Source organism: Talpa europaea (assembly GCF_964194135.1).
Source record: "Talpa europaea genome assembly, chromosome: 9".
In the NCBI taxonomy this organism is placed as follows: Eukaryota; Metazoa; Chordata; class Mammalia; order Eulipotyphla; family Talpidae; genus Talpa; species Talpa europaea.
Genome location: NC_140076.1, coordinates 30,162,314 through 30,179,544, shown reverse-complemented (window position 1 = coordinate 30,179,544; position 17,231 = coordinate 30,162,314). Strand labels below are relative to the sequence as shown.

Genomic DNA, 17,231 nt, shown 5'->3' with positions numbered 1-17,231 from the left:
TTTCCTGGCATGATGTACATCACGAACCAGGGGAATGTCACTGACACTGGGGAGATTCGCCATCCCCTGGGCCCCTCTTCATGAAACAGATGAGGAAACTGAGGCTCAGGGAGCAGCCAGGGTTGGTCACAGCCAGAACTAGAGCCCAGACCCGACCCCCAGCCTGGGTCTCAGCCTCCTTAGTGAAGAATCCTTGGAGGTGCGGGGAGGTACAGGCTTGGAAACTGAATTGAATGCAGGGAGTTCTCAGCACCCTGATTTTAACTGTTTATAGACCCCTTGCCCTGAGTTTGAGTTTGGAGCCCTCTTTAGAAAAGAGTTACAGAGCTGATTCCTCACAAGTTCACAGCCTTGAGGACTTGAAGTAAATGCACCCACCCTTAAAGTAAGAAAAACAGAATTCCTCCCTCTCCATCCCTATACTTCTGCCTCGTTAAACCATGATTATCTTATCTCTCCATTGGCCAGCGACTCCTCAGATTCCTAGGAGGATACAAAGTTCTGACTTGGGACTGGAATTCTTTGCCTTTTATTATTTTGCTTTTATCATTATACCTTTATTATTTTCTACCTAAGGATCAAGCGGCATAAGTGAAAGAGCAGTTCTGCTTTTAAAGGAAAATTACATGTTTTGACTTGAAATTAATCTTTGTTTTCTCTTATCTCTTGGATAATTATGCCAGTTTCCACCCACATGCCGGTGGGAGCCTGTCGGCCTCCCTGGATGGTGAGCCACGCTTCAGAGTGTCCCCTTGGGGGAGGGCCAGCAATGTGAGCCTGAGGGCTGGCTCTTGGCCCTGGTACCATGACCAAAGCTGAGACCCCACATTTATTGGGACCACAGTGACACAGTCACAGAGCTAAAGTACAAAATGCCCTGTCAAAGGGGATAAATATTGAACAGGAATAACGAAGAAGCCAGGTGAGCCTCTGTAGAGAGACAGAGCTCCAACATGATGGGTAAGCTGGCCTCTGAGTAGCTTGGACTCAGGCTCAGCCCAGGCTGAGAGGCCCCGCTCCATGGTGGGGTTTTGATGGGAGATCATCAGCTACTCAATACAATGAAGTCCACTAAGTGCCAGGCCCAGCACTACATGCTAGAGGAGATTAGTAGCCCCTGCACATCAAGAGCCCAAATTTATGGCAGAGAACAGCATGTACACATGCAAAGATAACAAACAATACCAAAGAGTGTATAAAAGTGCTCAGCTACATATCAGATCATACCCTCTCTCAAACACCTTCCATGGCTCCCCGTTACCTTTGGTGTAGTGTTCCAATTTCTCTTCTTGCTATTCAAGGTCCTGGCCTACATTTTAAACTTCATTTACAGCCTCCTACCATGCCCTTTTCCTTGTGAGCACCTTCTTCATCCCACCTGCTTTCTACCACTTCATGCCCATGCTTCACCCTGATAAGTCAACTATTTTCATACCTCCATCTCTTTGTTCACCCTTTACCCTCTGCCTGGAATGTTCTCCTTTTTGTCTCTACATGGTGAACTCCTACTTATCTTTCAAAGCCCACTTGACACGCCATAGCTGTGGTCCATTGTCCCTGTTTTACGCCTGCAACAGAGCTCCTTCTCCCCTGCTGGAGTGCTAGTTGCATTTTGTGTGCGACCAGCCTGGTGTGTCCATTGTGGGTTGTCATGGTGTCTTGTTGTGCTTGGCTTCTTTTCTGACAGCTCACTCCTTGATGAGCTCTCTTAGCACTCCATGTCCTTAACGCATAGTGCATGGCCAGCGTGGAGTAATGTCACCAAATTATAAAATGCTAAAAATGGTAGAACTAAAGAAGCCCCTAAGAATCATCCACTTTAACCCCATCATGTTATAGAAAATAAAAATGAGACCCAGCCAGAAAGGACTCCTAATCCTAATTCAAATGCCCAAGAGTTCCTTATTTATGGTGCTTGCCATTTTCTTCTGTGTATTATAGTTCTTCATTATTTTGTGTAGTTATTTTGTACACCTGTCTCCCCTGCTCAACTGTAAGCACTGCAAGGACAGCACCTATGCCTGCCTCATCTTTGTCACCTTCAGGGTCTGTTGACCCATCCCGTGTACCTAGAACATTGCTTTGTAAGTTTCAGGAGGCAAGGGGAGACACCAGATACATTCATTCATATTATCTTCTTAACCTCACAACACCACTGACAAATTGGAATATTTTATCTCCATTTTACAAATGAAGCTCAGAGAAGTTAAATAACTTGCCTAAGGTCACATTTCTCCTATAAAGATGACCTGGGAATTCACTTCCATTCTTTCTGGCTCTAAAGCCCACTCTTTCAACTGCAAATAAATCTTAATCCAATGGCACATCAGTTTATCAGTCAACAATATAAACAAGATCCTGGGTGGAGAAAATACAGAAAATCCTCAACGTGGTCCTTACCCACAAGGAGCTCAGAGTCTAGTGTGTGGGCAAAGCAGAGAGTGGTGAGTTACTGAAGGGTAGTTTTAAGGATATTGCATTTCACTCTGAGTGCTGAGACATATAAAGAAACTAAGTGATTTTCTGTCTTCCAAGAGCCCCCAAGTTTGTGGGGAATACAGAACCATCATGCAACGCCATCTTCAGTATTTGGCTATACTGAAGGATATAATGGGGACTCTGGAGCCCATGAGGGTTATGAAGAGAATGAGATCCCATGTGTTCCCAAGCTATAGATCTTCTGTGTTTTTATCTCCATCCCATCATGACGTGGATGAATGAACTAGAGTCAAGGTAGAAGATTTGGAGCTGTAGGACAGTCAGGATTTCTCCAGAACCAGAATGGTACAGTGTATCCGTCCATCCGTCCGTCCGTCCATCCATGCATCCATCCATGCATCCATCCATGCATCCATCCATCCATCTAACAGTCATTCATTGAGCCAAGGTGCTTGCTTGCAACCAAACCCTGGTCTGGATTCCAGGGACACAAGAGGAAGAGACGGCCATGACTCCTAGGAGGTCACAGCCCAATGGGGGAGATAGACATGCACACAGATGATTGCAGTGTGCTGTGTATATGTGCTGTCTTTCTGCTCTCTTACTGTTATCTCCCCCTATACAGGAAAGAAAAACCCCCTCCCTACAAGCACCCACTCCTGCGGGGTTCAGCCGGCAACTACCCCACTGGCAAAGGGGACAAGAAGAGCTCAGTGAACCACAAAGGCCCTTCAAACTCTTTTTAAAGACATGGGGTTTGGGAAGTCTTGCGGCTTCAGGCGTGTGCATTTTCTGCTGGGATTTGAAATGAATCTCAATTTTCTAGTGTCCAAGATAAGAACTGTGGGATAATGAGTAAACTAGTAAGTAAACAGGAAGGGGGAAAACTGAGACATTTCATCACCAGCTTTCCCTTCTACCAATGGCAAGTCAATTGTGCACCTTCAGCTTAAGGCTCAGAAACATAATAGGAGCCCCCAACCAAGCGGGTACAGATGCAATTTCCCACAACATAGAGACCCTCACATGATGTGGAAAACCTAGACATCCCTTTGGAGAGTTTGCCCCCATCTCAGGTCAGTGCTTGTAAAGCCTCTTAATCTTTTTAAGCTGTATAGTTACTAGATGGTTACCTTTTCAAATAGGCTATGCTTGTTTTGTTTACAGTTTAGAAATGCAATGCCCATATTTGCTGATATAAAACACACCCACCAACACATACAACCCAAAAACTGTTGGGAACAATGGGACAGAATCTTTGAAATCACAGTGCTCGTAGACAGATGACCACTGCACTGGGCGCGTGCAGTGCACTACCCCTCCCCCCGCATGCAGCTATAGGACATGGTTTTGAGGACTATTTCCCAATGACCTGGGTAATTTTATTGCAACTTTAGCGCCAAAGACATAAAGTTAGTCATGCATCCCAAAAGGTCTCATGTTTAAAATCTCCCGATCCTGGTGTAGGAGTGCAAACCTGGCCATTGAAGAGATGGGCACTGACTATCTGCACTGGGGGGAGGCTGATGCCACATTAGGGAGATGCCAGAGACAAAAGGATACACTCCCAGGCAGGGTGGAATGTGAAACCACGGCAGCAGCGATTCCCTAGGTGGGGCAAGCTAAATATTGTGCATTTTTCTAAACAGTAAAGTGCCTTTGTATGATGAGTCGGTCTCCGGGAGTGTGCTCCCTTCCAGTCTGCGAGGCAGCAGGCTGAGTCACCATGACAGCCTGCTAATTAAAATGACCTCCAGGAAATGAGGATTAGGAGGTGGGGAGAGGAAGGGAGGCTCCAGGGAGATTGGGCCTTTAGCACAAAGCTCCAGTTAAGCATTCTAATGCTTTGAGTTGGAGATTTTCGAAGTTTGTTGCAAAAATCGAAAGCAAAGTTTATCCTCCCTTTGCTTATTGGTTTTCAGAGATGATGACAAAGAACCATATGTTCGTTGGCAACATATGTTGTGTTGTATATACAGCTTCTCCCCTGGGTTCTTGTTGCCCAGAGGAACACAAATAAAGTGTTTATGCAGATCCTCCATTCCTCCGAGTGTTCTTGGCACCTTTCCTTTTATGTCTTCCACTCCCTCAAGAACCAAGCAGCCAACCCAAGTTGGTGTAACCCTCACTTTTGAAGTGAGACACTCTGTCATCAAGAGAAGGCTGAAGAGTCCAGACTTGGCTGCCAGCAGTCCCTGTGTCTCGGTGCCGGGAAGTTTACTTGACTGCAGCCGCTCAGGCTTTTCAGAAATGATGGCATCACTTGAGGTAGCACGAATCAAGGCAGACTGCATAAAATAGAGAAGATCAGAGTCCAGATCTATTTTTACCTGTCAGACCACTGTCGTCGTCATGCCACGTCCATATTTAGATCCTACTTTTAAAACTACATTGATTAATTGGGTCACAGACCACCATCAGCAGGGAGGGTAGTGGTTTCCTGAAATTTGTAGCCAGGCAACTCTGGTTCTAATTCTGCATTCAAATCGTGGTTCTATCCCCAATAGCTATGTGACCTTGAGCAAGTTATTTAGCCTCTGTGAATCTTTGTTTCTTTACTCATAAAAATGGGAATAGTTGTGTCTAACTCTCGACAGCAGGTTTGATGAACTTAAATATAAGAAATGTCAGCAAAAGTGCTCCATAAGTATTAGTTAACATCATTTGGCAGTGACCAAGGTGATGAGGTGTCAGCAAAGCATGTCCCTTTAGAAATGAATGAGGAGATTAGAGCTGTTTATCTGAGATTAAAAAAAAAAAATTGAGAGGGAGTAGAGGTAGGAAAGGAAAAAAAATAAAATGATTAAAGGAGATCATAGACTTTCTTTTTGTCTAAAAGAAGCAAAGAACCAAATCTGTGCAGGAAGACTCATTAGAAGATTTCAGCTCAAAGATAAGGAAAGCTTTCTAGCAAAGAGTTGTCAGCCATTGGATGGACTCTTTTGGGAGAAAGTGAGCTCCCCATCCCCAGAGGTATACAAGCAGAGCCTGAATGGACATCTGTCATGGAACAAATAGAGAGTTTCCTTTGCTAGGGAGATGATAGATGCTCTGAGGTGTCACCTCCCAGTCTATAACTCTGGAAAGAAATAACATGGGGCAGGAAGTTACATTCCTGGAAGTCAGGAATGGTGTTAAATGTCTCTGGATTACAGTGTATGGACCCTGCTAACATTTTAGCACTCCTTAAGAGGGGAAAAATATCTGGCTATACAGCAGACTATAAGATACAATAGCATCGTCTGCTTTACTGCACTGGCAGAGTGGGAAGGAAAGGGCTGGCCAAGAAACTAGGGATTGCCAGTGGACCTCCCTATGGCCCTGGCCTGCTTAGCAATCCCCTAGCTTTCTTGGACCAGGTTATTCCTATGGCTTCAGATTAAATGGGAAGGATTACAGTTTGGAGGTGGAGGATAGCACCAAGCTTGCAGGTTAATCAGCCAGAGGCTACCAGCTCATCCAGCTCCAGCAGGGGGCGCTCAGCCGCTCTTCTGTCCCACATCCTTCTCAAGATGTGAGCGACTTCACTACATAGAGCCAGCGGTGAAACCAGTGTTCTGTGCATTTCTGAGATGGAGACTGCTGTGCAAAAAAGAAGGGTGGAAAGTAGAATGTTGGGCTCAGACCTACCAGGTTCTCACATCACTCCACATATTCAGGGCCACTTTTGCTCTGCCTCAGTCCAGAGGCTCAGAGACAGGACTAAAGATCTTCTTGCCCTCAAAAACCAGCGCACAAGCTGGAGGCCGCTCAGATCTTTTGCAGCTGAAGCCCACAGCAGAGGCTGGGTCCCCGCCTTTGATAGTGTTTGCAGCAGCAGCTGCAGCAGCAGCACTAGGCTTTAGCTAGGCGCTTTCTCTATTGCCTTTAAGTTGGGGAGGGAATAGATGATCTATCTAGTGTCTTTTATTGTGATTCAAGGCTACCACTAAGACCTGCCCAAGAGGAACCCCGACATCATTTTTCCTAAATAGGAAGAACAGTACCAGCCACGTAAGTCTACAGTTATGAAATCCCTAGAGCATCAATTCACAAATCTGTCAAAAGTACATCTAACATTTACTATGCGCCAAACATAGATGGTTTTGCATCCACTGCTTTATTTGATATTTCTGACTATTCTTTGAGGTAACTATCATTTCCCCCATTTTCCAGGTGAGAAAATTTAGAATCTTTAAGATCAAATTTCTTGTTTCCATTTATTTATATGGCTAGTGAGAATCTAGATTGAAACCCAGCTCCCTTTCCTACACTAGACTTTCATTGGGTTTTCTCCGCTTCTCTCCATTTAAAATCAGGTCAAAAACAGCAAAGCAGGTGAGCGCAAAACAAGAAATGGCATCACTTGGAGACTGTGGGCTAGGAAAAGAGAAGGCAGCATACATGTTCAGGCTGGGTGTATGTGTGAGGATTTCAGGACTTTTAAGCTGCTGCTGAAACCCTGCCTTCTCCCTGTCTCTCATTCCACATCCCTGTCTGAGTTCCTGCTGGACAGTCCAGCAGCAGAGGGTCTGGACACTTAGCACTTGGCATAGGAGCTCATCAAGATCATCACTGCAGGGGCTGTCTTCTGTGTTGCTGACCCGAGTTTATGCTTGTGCTCTGATTCCACACCCCACCCTCCTTCGGAAGTATACAAACTGAGCTTCATCTGTCCCTCAATTATTGCTCAAAATTTTCTTCTGATTCCTGCCCTCTGAATACTTTAAGGGCACACCAAGATTAGAGGTCCCTTCCCTTCTGGCTCAGCTCATCCAGTGGGATATCAAAGCAGACAGAACAGGGGAGGCATTATAACATAATAAGAACCACCTGGGCCTTAAAAGCCAGATGAAACTGAATCATGAAACTTGGATCTTCTGTTAACTAGATGGATGGCCCTGGGCAAAGAATTTAGCCTTCCTACACGTCAAGATCTTCATCTGTAAAATGGGAACGATATCTCCCTCCCACAGCTACCATGAGGATTAACTAGCACTTTTGTACAATGCAGTGCCTGGAGTTAACAATGCCGTGCTGTGCAGTTACATATTTGTTAGAGGTTAGATCTCACATTACATGTTCTTATCACAGAACAAAACAAAAAGGAAAATTTTGGAGGTGATGGAAATGTCTATTACCTTGACTGGACGATGATTTCACAGATATTTGCATATGTCTAAACTCATCAGATTGTATTTATTAAGGATGTGCAGTATTTTGTATATCAATGATACCTCGATAAAACTGTTTTGAAATTATAAAGTCTATCAAATACCTGGCATAGAACAGAACTCTCTCCCCAAACCATGGCACCCTTGCCCCTCCTTTCACCTGCTAGGATGGAAACCCCTTTTGTTGTTTCTTTTTTTCATGCATTGAAGCCTAAGTCAGCATACATTTTATTTTTTTTCAATTTTATTTTATACATTTTTTTACATCATTTTTCATATTTGTACAATGTATGCATTTTCATCTTGGTTATAGTCCCCATACAATTCCCACCCCCCTTGTTTTAATCCTACTCCCTTCTCCCCCTCCACCCCATGTAGTGTGTCTCTGGTTCATAGATGCCTGTTGATTTTGATTTTTACTTTATTATAATTAGTATTTTTCCTTGTCCCTTATTTAGGTTTTCTAAATCCCTGCTATGAGTGAGACAATTCAGTATTTTTCCCTTTCTTTCTGGCTTATTTCTCTGAGCATGATCCCTTCCAGCTCCATCCATGTTGCTGCAAATTGTATGTGTTTATCTTTTTTGACTGCTGAGTAATATTCCACTGTGTATATGTACCACATCTTCTTGATCCAGTCATCTATTTGGGGGCATTTGAGTTGTTTCCATAGCTTAACTATTGTAAATAGTGCTGCCATAAACATAGGGGTGCAGGTGCCCTTTTGAATTGTTTCTGTGTCCTTTGGGTAAATACCTAGGAATGGAATCATATGGAAGCTCTGGATCATAAAGAAGCTCTATCTTTAGTAGGTTGAGGAATCTCCACACAATTCTCCATAGTGGTTGGACCAGCTTGCACTCCCACCAGCTGTACAGGAGAGTTCCTTTTTCTCCACGACCTCGCCAACATTTGTTGTTGCTAGTTTTTTTTAATATGTGCCATTCTCACTGGTGTGAGATGGTATCTCATTGTAGTTTTGATTTGCATTTCCCTGATTCCAGGTGATGTTGAACATTTTTTCATATGCCTATTGGCCATTTGCATTTCCTCTTTGGAGAAGTTTCTTTTTAGCTTTTCTGCCCATTTTTTGACTGGATTATTTACTTTGTTTTTGTTGAGTCTCTTCAGCTCTTTGTAGATTTTTGTGATCAGTCCTTTGTCATTAGTGTTGTGTGCAAAAATTTTCTCCCAGTCGGTGGGGTGTCTCTTTGTTTTGGTTACTGTCTCTTTTGCTGTACAGATGTGCTTTAATCTGATGTAGTCCCAGCTATTTATCTTTGCCTTCACTATCACTGCTTTGGGTGATGAATCTTTAAAGATGTTACTGAGATGTATGTCATGTAGTGTTTCACCTATATTTCCTTCTATATATTTTATGGTTTCAGGTCTTATGTCTAGTTCTTTAATCCATTTTGAGTTGGTTTTTGTGCATGGTGTGAGGTAGTAATCAAGCTTCATTCTTTTGCATGTAGCAACCCAGTTTTCCCAACACCATTTATTGAACAAACTTTCTTTGCTCCATTGCATATTCTTTGCTCCTTTGTCAAAGATTAGTTGACCATAAATCTGTGGGTTTATTTCTGGATTTTCTATTCCATTCCATTGGTCCATGTGTCTGTTCTTGGTCCAATACCATGCAGTTTTATTTATTATGGCTTTGTAGTATAGTTTGAAGTCTGGGAGTGTGATACCTCCATTCCCTTCTATTTTTTTTCAGGAAATCTTCGGCTATTTGGGGTTTTTGGTGGCTCCAAATGAATTTCATCAATATTTGTTTTATTTCTTTGAAGAATGTCATTGAAATTTTTACTGGAATAGCATTGATTCTGTAAATTGCTTTTGGGAGGGTGTCCATTTTGATAATGTTAATTCTTCCAATCCATGAGCAGGAGATGTCTTTCCATTTCTTTGTGTCTTTTTCTATTTCATTTAACAGTGTTTTATAGTTTTTTTTTGTATAAGTCCTTTACTCTTTTGCTAGGTTTATTCCCAAGTATTTGATTTTTTTTTTGCTTCAATAATAAAAGGGACGGTTTTCTTGATTTCTTCTTCTTCAGATTTATTTTTTGTGTATAGGAAGGCTACTGATTTTTGTGTGTTGATTTTGCATCCTGCTACTTAACTAAACTGATTGATTAGTTTGATTAGTTTTTCTGTGAAGTTTTTTGGGTTCTCTATGTATATTATCATATCATGTGCAAATAGTGATAGTTTAACTTCTTCCTTCCCTATTTGGATTCCTTGTATGTCTTTCTCTTGTCTTATTGCTCTGGCTAGGACTTCCAGTATTATATTGAAAAACAGTGGTGAGAGTGGACATCCTTGTCTTGTTCCAGATCTTAATGGAAATGCTTTCAACTTTTCACCATTGAGAATGATATTGGCTATGGGTTTGTCATATGTGGCCTTTATGATGTTGAGGTGTGTTCCTTATATCCCAAGAATTTCAAGTGTCTTTATCATAAATGGGTGTTGTGCTTTGTCAAAAGCTTTCTCAGCATCTATTGATATTTTCACATGCTTTTTATAGGAAACCCCTTTTCTTAAAGTCAAAGTTTTCTTACTCTCAGATGAAGTGCAGACAGAAGTACAAACTCTTCCTGAGGAGGAGGGGAATGAGATAAATGTCTAGGAAAACTACAGTCACATTTAGAGATCAGGCCAAGGATCTAGGTCTTATTCATCATTGTGACCTCAATGCTTGGCACAGATCACAGAGGAGCCTGTGCTGCTGACTCTGCTGTATGAACAAATGATGGGGGCGGAGGCATCCAAAGGTCCCTGACTCTTGAAGGGGAAGAAAGGGGCTTTGTTAACTGGGGCTCTGAACAGATGGGAAGAGATAGCTGGTCACAAACATTTACATGATCTGAGTTGAAGCAGAACTGACAAGATTAAAAGGAGGGGATTTTAGGTCTGCAAAATACCATATTTCCTTAAAATAGCAAATCTTAGTGGGATTTATAAGAGGCTCTTCCTATGTTAATTTGAACTGGCAGGCAACTGTCAGGGATTGTCTGAGCTGTAAATGTCACACCTGTACATCCTGCCTGTGGAAATGCAGGAGCACGCTCACCTACATACTTCCTCATATGCTCAGCAAACTCAGAGTGCATGATGAGCACAGCATATTACTTTCCCCATTTTGCAAATGAAGAACTGAGCTGGGTGTGATAAGGTCCCTTGCCCATGGTCCACAGCTGGTGGGTAACTAGGGCAGGACCTGGACACAAAGCAGACTCTGCCTCTCAATTCAATCCCAAATGTCAACGCTGAGCTGTTCACTTCAGGAAGGCATTTCTATGATGCCTGTTGGAGCTCCTAGTGCTTAAAATTTGTTTGTCCCCAAAGACCTGAGATTTATTTTTGGCAGACCCCATACCTGAAGTCCAAGTCTGCGTCTCTCTCTACATTGACTGACTTAGTTAATGTCTTCCTTTTTCACCTAGTTGCTTGGGCTGGAACCTTGTTCTTGTCTTGACCCCCTCCCTCTCCTCACACAGCCAGCCAGTCACCAAACTGGCCAGTTGTTTCTGCCTCTGTGATGTGTGCACCTTCAAGCAGTACAATGGGGTGACTTTGCAGTCCCAAGGGCTGTTTTGTCTTGTGAATCATCTAAAACATTGTTTACGTTCCTCATCTCTATAATGGGGAGATAATACTATTGGCAGAATTTGTTTCTTTTCTTTCCTTTCTGTGTTCTCCCCCCTATTCACTCCCACCATCATCTACCTAGTAGCTGTTACAGCCCCTTCCTCACTTCCCCACCCCAGCCTCCTGACACCCGCCTGCTCAATCTTCTCTCTCTCTCTCTCTCTCTCTCTCTCTCTCTCTCTCTCTCTCTCTCTCTCTCTCTCTCTCTCCAGAGAGGCTTTCAGGGTCTCTGTGAAGCATGACCTTATGTTTGTGGCATCTTCTTAAAATCAATTCTCTGAGCCAGCAACCTGGCTGTCATTCTACTTTTGTGTCTTTCATGACCCCCAGCTGCTCAGCTGCCACATCCAGCCAGTTCTGCCTCTTCAGGGTCTCTCACTGAACTAAGGAAAACCCTTCTTTTCCTTCAAGACTTAGCTCAAAGTTTCCAACTCAACGACATCCCTTGCAAACTTATCAGTTATAATGAACTGCTTCCTTTTCACTGTGCCCTGGTGTTTGTGTAGTTGTCTATTTATCAATTCTTTGCCTCAGATAAACATCACTCATTTAATTTTTAGGAGGAGAGAGTGGGTTTTTTGGTTTTTTGTTTTTTTTTCTGGACCTCTCACAGCACCTAACACAGTTCCAGACAGGTCAGAAGTACTCAGTAAATGAAGCAGAATAAAAGGAAGAGTGGATCTCAAATCCAAAATGTCATCCTGAGGTCATCTAAATAATGGAACCCAATCATAGACCTCCTCCCAAAGTCCTGAACTCTCTGGGACACTCTACAGCTCAGTCTCCTTCCATGTCTCCCTTCCCTGAGAAATGAGTTATAACTCAGTATGCAAGCTAGCACCAGATGGTAGAGCGTTTGGTCTTGCAGGCAGAAGTATGGATATTCTTCAAGGTCCCAGTCTCTATGGAGAAGTGGAGATGGATTGACTTAATGTCTAGTCCTTCTCTGAAGGCCAAATTCTTTCACAGAGCCTAGGACAATTAGATAACTTTTTCTATAGAAATAACAGCAACCAGGGCTGTTGCTATCGGCATGATTGCTGTCACTGCTTATTTTCTATGACTTCTGCCGCCTCCATCACTACCATTGCTACTGCTGCTGGGATCACCGCGACTACGCTGTTCTTCTGCTGCTTCTACCGTGACTGCTGCCACTGCTGTGCTGGCATGAGGACTGCTGCTGCTGCCACTGTTCCCACTGCATGGCCTAGTCTACCCCTGCTGCTGCCACCCCTGCTGCTGCCACTCCTGGTACCACTCCTGCCGCACAACTACTAATCCTCTGCTATGGCCTCCGTCTCCACCTCCACCAGTGCTACAGGGTGATCCCCAGGGAAAGGGGAGGTTCCAGGTTCCCTTCCCACCCTAAAGAAGGGTGGAGCTGGACAGGGAGGAGAAACTAGAAACGACAAAAAGGACTGAGAAAAGAAGAAGCAGAGAGAGGAAGAAATTGGAGGAACACTAGGAAGAAGAAGCAGAAAGAGATGAAGACCTTGGGGAGGCCCATGGAGCAGAGAGACATGTGAAGAACCTGCGTTTGCTTGTTGGCTTTGGGCTTGTACCAGGGACTTGGGGGACTTGGAGGGAGACACTTGAAAGAGACAGAGATGTGGGTGAGAGGCCTGTGTGGAGGCTGACAAGACAGCATTTATCTTGACTTAGATTTTGATTTTGCTCTTTTCCTTCCAGACTTGTTTGGCCCCTTCTGCCCCTTTCCTCTGGTTCCCCACCAAAAGATGCCTTAGACTTGTGACAGGCTTTCAGGCCTCACTGGCCCTGCTTTAGGCCAGCCCTATTTGGCTGGGCACATAGTCAGGAGGGGGATGGGAAACTCTGAGTACTTCATTTGGAAACTATTTTAAACTATATTCTTTCTCTTCTCTCTAGCATACACACACATGAATTATATTAAAGTTCTATTGAAGGTCTTACCCAATAGAGGATGTTTTCTCCTGATGCGGCAGATAGCAGAAACTATTTAGAGCAGACAGATTTGGGGGTCCTGAGATATCCCTCATTCTGCCCTGTAACATGACTCCTACATCTGCTGCTACCACTGTTATTCCCACCAAGATTCCTATTGCTGCTGCTACTGCTACTGTTTCTATTGCTATTATTTAAACTCTTTTGTTGCTATGTTTCTACTGCTGCTGCTGCTCCTGCTGCTCCTGCTTCTCTGCCCTGACTGTGTGCCTCACAGGTTGCTTTATTTTACTTGCTCACATGTAATCCTGACAACCACCCTATGAAGCAGGTGTTCTTTACTTTGATCTGATAAGGAAGCAGAAGCTTAGAGAGGTTCAGTAATCTGTCCAAAGTCTCCCGGCAACTGGGTGGAAGATCTGGATGTCACCAACTCCAGTTGCTGCTCCCTTGTCAGCCTTTTGGTGTACAGTCATAAGGCTGACAATACAATAAATATTTAATGCTGACTATAAAAAGCCTCTGCCTCCAGGAGCTTACTGGTTCATTTTTGTTCCTTCACATGGCCTCATTTTGCCTATTCCCTTGAGGCTGGCTCTAGGAATTCTCCTTTGTGACTAGATGTCCCTGCATGTCCTCTGTGCGGGAATCTCTTCCTTTAAAACAATGGCTGAGAAATGATCGCTGTAACAGGCTGAGTTGGCACTACACTCAGAATGGTAGGAACGAGAGAGAGGCTTTTCTGATCGGCATGGAGTGGTCCAGAGAACACCTCCTCCTGTCTGCCCACCACTTGCCCGTCTTCTGCTTTACTAAGCAAGAGACAATTTCCCCACCAAATATCCCAAAGATTTCTTCCTCCTCTATCCCAAGTCACTTTCTACTCTCCATGCTCCCCCAGAATTCCAAATTTTAAATTAGAAGGATTTAAGGATGTGCCCAGAAGAACTGAGTTTGTTTTTTTTTTTAAGATTTATTTATTTGTTTGTTTGTTTGTTTGTTTGTTTGTTTATTTATTTATACAAGCACTGGGTACAGTCAGAAGCGCAGGAGGGTGAGAGAATTCACCAGAGCCAGAGTGGGGAGCAGAGCAGGCAGAAGGACCGAAGTACACTGCTGAGAGGAGCAGCGGGCGGCAGGAGAGGTCTGCGCTCCATGTGGGACCCTCCTCCAGTGGCCGGGGAGCAGCCGGGGATAGAACCGGCGCTGCAGAGGCTGCGGGCAGCTTCGCAACCCAGAGCTCAACCGCTGCGCCACCCGGGAGGCCCAGAAGAACTGAGTTTTATCCCCAATTCTGATACTATGTGACATTAAGTAAATCTGACTGTGTGACATTAAGCAAATCTCTTGCCCTGTCTGGGATTGCTCCAGAGCTTGAACTGTGTTGTTTCTTACTCTTTTATATGGAGACATAAGCCCCAGGCATCGTGCTCCCAAGAGTATCCTAAGAGAGGATTAGCTGGAAAGAACAGCATTTCAAAAAATATTTCCCAGATTTTCTTCCCGCCTTCTGAAACCTCATAACAACCCCCATTGGTCTATATTTTGCCTTTCACCTGGGTGCTCCTGTCATTAATTTATCCAACAAAATTTATTGAACATTGTGTTTGACGGTCACTCCCCGTTCCTCTTTGCTGTCCTGATTCCTGCCTATCCTTCAAGTCCCTTCCTCCAGGAAGTCTTCCCTGGATCTCACAGCCCTCATAGATAACTATCATCTAAATACCTCATTTGGCACTAAGTAATGGCTTTGATATTTCACTTTTCCAGCTCAACTTTGGATTGTTCTTAGGGTGAGATGTTTAGAGATTACAAAGGCCAGTCTCACTAATGTTCTTGGTTCCAGGACCCAGCATAAGGTCTGAGAGAGAACAACATTCATGGGAGCTAGTAGCTATTGCTGCTGCTGCTGCTGCTGTTGCTACTGCTGCTGCTAAAGAGAATGAGAATGCCTGCTCTCAGCAGAACATTACTGTGAGGTTAATGCCCCTCCTCTCTCCATCCCTTCAGAATTTTATAAATATGGGAAGCCCCTTAAATTTCTGGGCAAACTGGAGCAAATCTAGCATGGAGGCATCTAAAGAAGCTGTCAAACTTTAAGGCTAAGAGCAACCATGAAAGAGAGAAAAAGGAGAGAAAGGTGGAAAGGCTGGGAGGGCTAACAAATTGACTATGATGGAGTGTGTGTGCGCGCGCGCACCAGTATATTTGCATTATATGCGAGATTTTAAAAGCAATTTCTTTCTATTTGGATGTGAAAATGCATGCCTGCGTTTGTATAGTTCTCATGTTTATGCGTGTCTTTACTGAGTCCTAGATGACAGATCATTGTGAATTCTAAGCACATTTTTACCTAAACGCCTACTCAGAGGTGTTGGGTTTAATTTCTATTTGAAATTCTGTCTAATCCCTCAACATTTCATCCATATTAACAGGCTACCCCCTCTGCCCAGCCTCCCCAGGGCTGTGCCAGCAAGATTGAAGCCCATCTCTCCTCTTCCCAACCCCAGTGAAGCCAGACACTGATTCTGGTCAGACCAGAACCTATCAAGATCCCTTTTCCTGACTGTCAGCCAGTGACCTTGTGTTTCTATCTCTTTCATGGGCCTCAGTTTCTGTGTTCCTGTCTATTTTTCTCTTTCTCCTTCTTCAGGCCATCCTTGATAAAATGTTGAAAAAATAACAAAGGCATGATGTGACAAAGGAAGAGGCTCTCTCCTTGACATGTTCAACATCTCTCCAAACTGCACCTGGAGAGCTGAATGCCATGGTTCCCCAGTGTTTGTTTCTGTTCAATTTTGGAAGCACTGACTGAAGGCCCAGCCTGAGCTAGGCTCAGTGCAAGCCAGTCATCAGAAGTGGAGGCTGCACAATTATGAAATAAATAATTTACTGCTGTGACCCGCACAGCAGCTCTCAGAGGCTTGAACCATGACCTTGTTGAAATGCAAATACACAAGATGAGGACTTTCAGAATTAAGTCTTGTTCATCATGTATGCCTTAATTCTTTCTTTAGTAAGTTCAGCATTCATTCATTCTTTTGTTCATTTATTCATTCATTCTTAAGCTGGTTACATACTTTGTTAGAAAGAGTGCTGACCCAGAAGTCTGGATCTACCAATTCAGCTGCTGTCATCTCCCCTCTCTGAGTCTCTAAGAACTTTCAGAACTGCAGGAGAAATGGGCGTAGTAAGGAGAAGAAACAACGATCTCTGCATCTGTTCTATAGCCACACAGTAGGAAAGGGATGAGGGCAAAGGACAGGGACCTCGAAATTATCCTAGAAAGAGCCCAAGCTGGAAGCCCAATATCCAAATCTAGTCCCAGTCTACTAGCATATCTATGACTTTGGAAAAGTCATTCACCCTCCCTGCATCTCCATTTGCCCACCTGTAAAATATGAAGCTGTTAAAGTAAGTGATCACTAAAGACTCATACACTTCTGCCACCTGGTGGTTCTAGGAAATCCCCCGCCAACGAATTTGCCTACTCTGAAAGATGATCTCATACTGACTTTGAAAGTCATGTAAGGTTGCTACACCCCAATGCTGTGGGGTAGATGTCTAAGTGATAACTTTTCATACTCTACTTGGTAGTCCTGGCAATGATGCCAAGCTACCAAAGATTCTCTCTGTCCTCAGACCTGATGCTGAACCAGAGACTTCTGGAAAGATAAGGCCAGCGGGTGACTCGGCAAACGTTGCATACAGAAGGTGCAATGCTGCAGACCTAATTAATATCACCGTGTAACAGACATCACACAGCATGCTTGAGGTGCCAGACAGTATAAATAAAGTAATGTTTTATCTTAAATGTTGGTTAGCATTGCATAGCAAATGGACTTGTGCATTATTTACTATACTGCATGGCATAGACCTGTCAGAACTGCCTGAGACCCCGTGAGAAGACACTCCTTGATTTCAAGGGAATGGATTATTAACTGCTTGCCAAACAGCTGGAGAATACTGGCCATTATTGCAGTAGACGCATATAAAGAGGCAGACACAGGAGTATGGGCTCTGATATCTGACAGATCCAACTGAGATCCAACTTTGCCA

General features: G+C 43.8%; 1 protein-coding gene across 2 annotated transcripts in view; it reads left to right on the top strand.

Moving 5' to 3' along the window:
- AGBL4 (AGBL carboxypeptidase 4) overlaps positions 1–16,923 on the top strand; it is a gene marked incomplete at both ends in the record, with an annotated part of 969,197 nt that extends 952,274 nt beyond the window's left edge. The window contains one exon of one of the 2 annotated variants that reach the window (XM_084242049.1): positions 16,815–16,923. In XM_084242049.1, the coding sequence (XP_084098175.1) occupies positions 16,815–16,923 (109 nt within the window). Of the gene's footprint in view, positions 1–3,064; positions 3,186–16,814 lie in introns of those variants that run through there. The other variant, XM_084242048.1, reaches the window with a different exon arrangement.
- Positions 16,924–17,231: the final 308 nt, after the last annotated feature.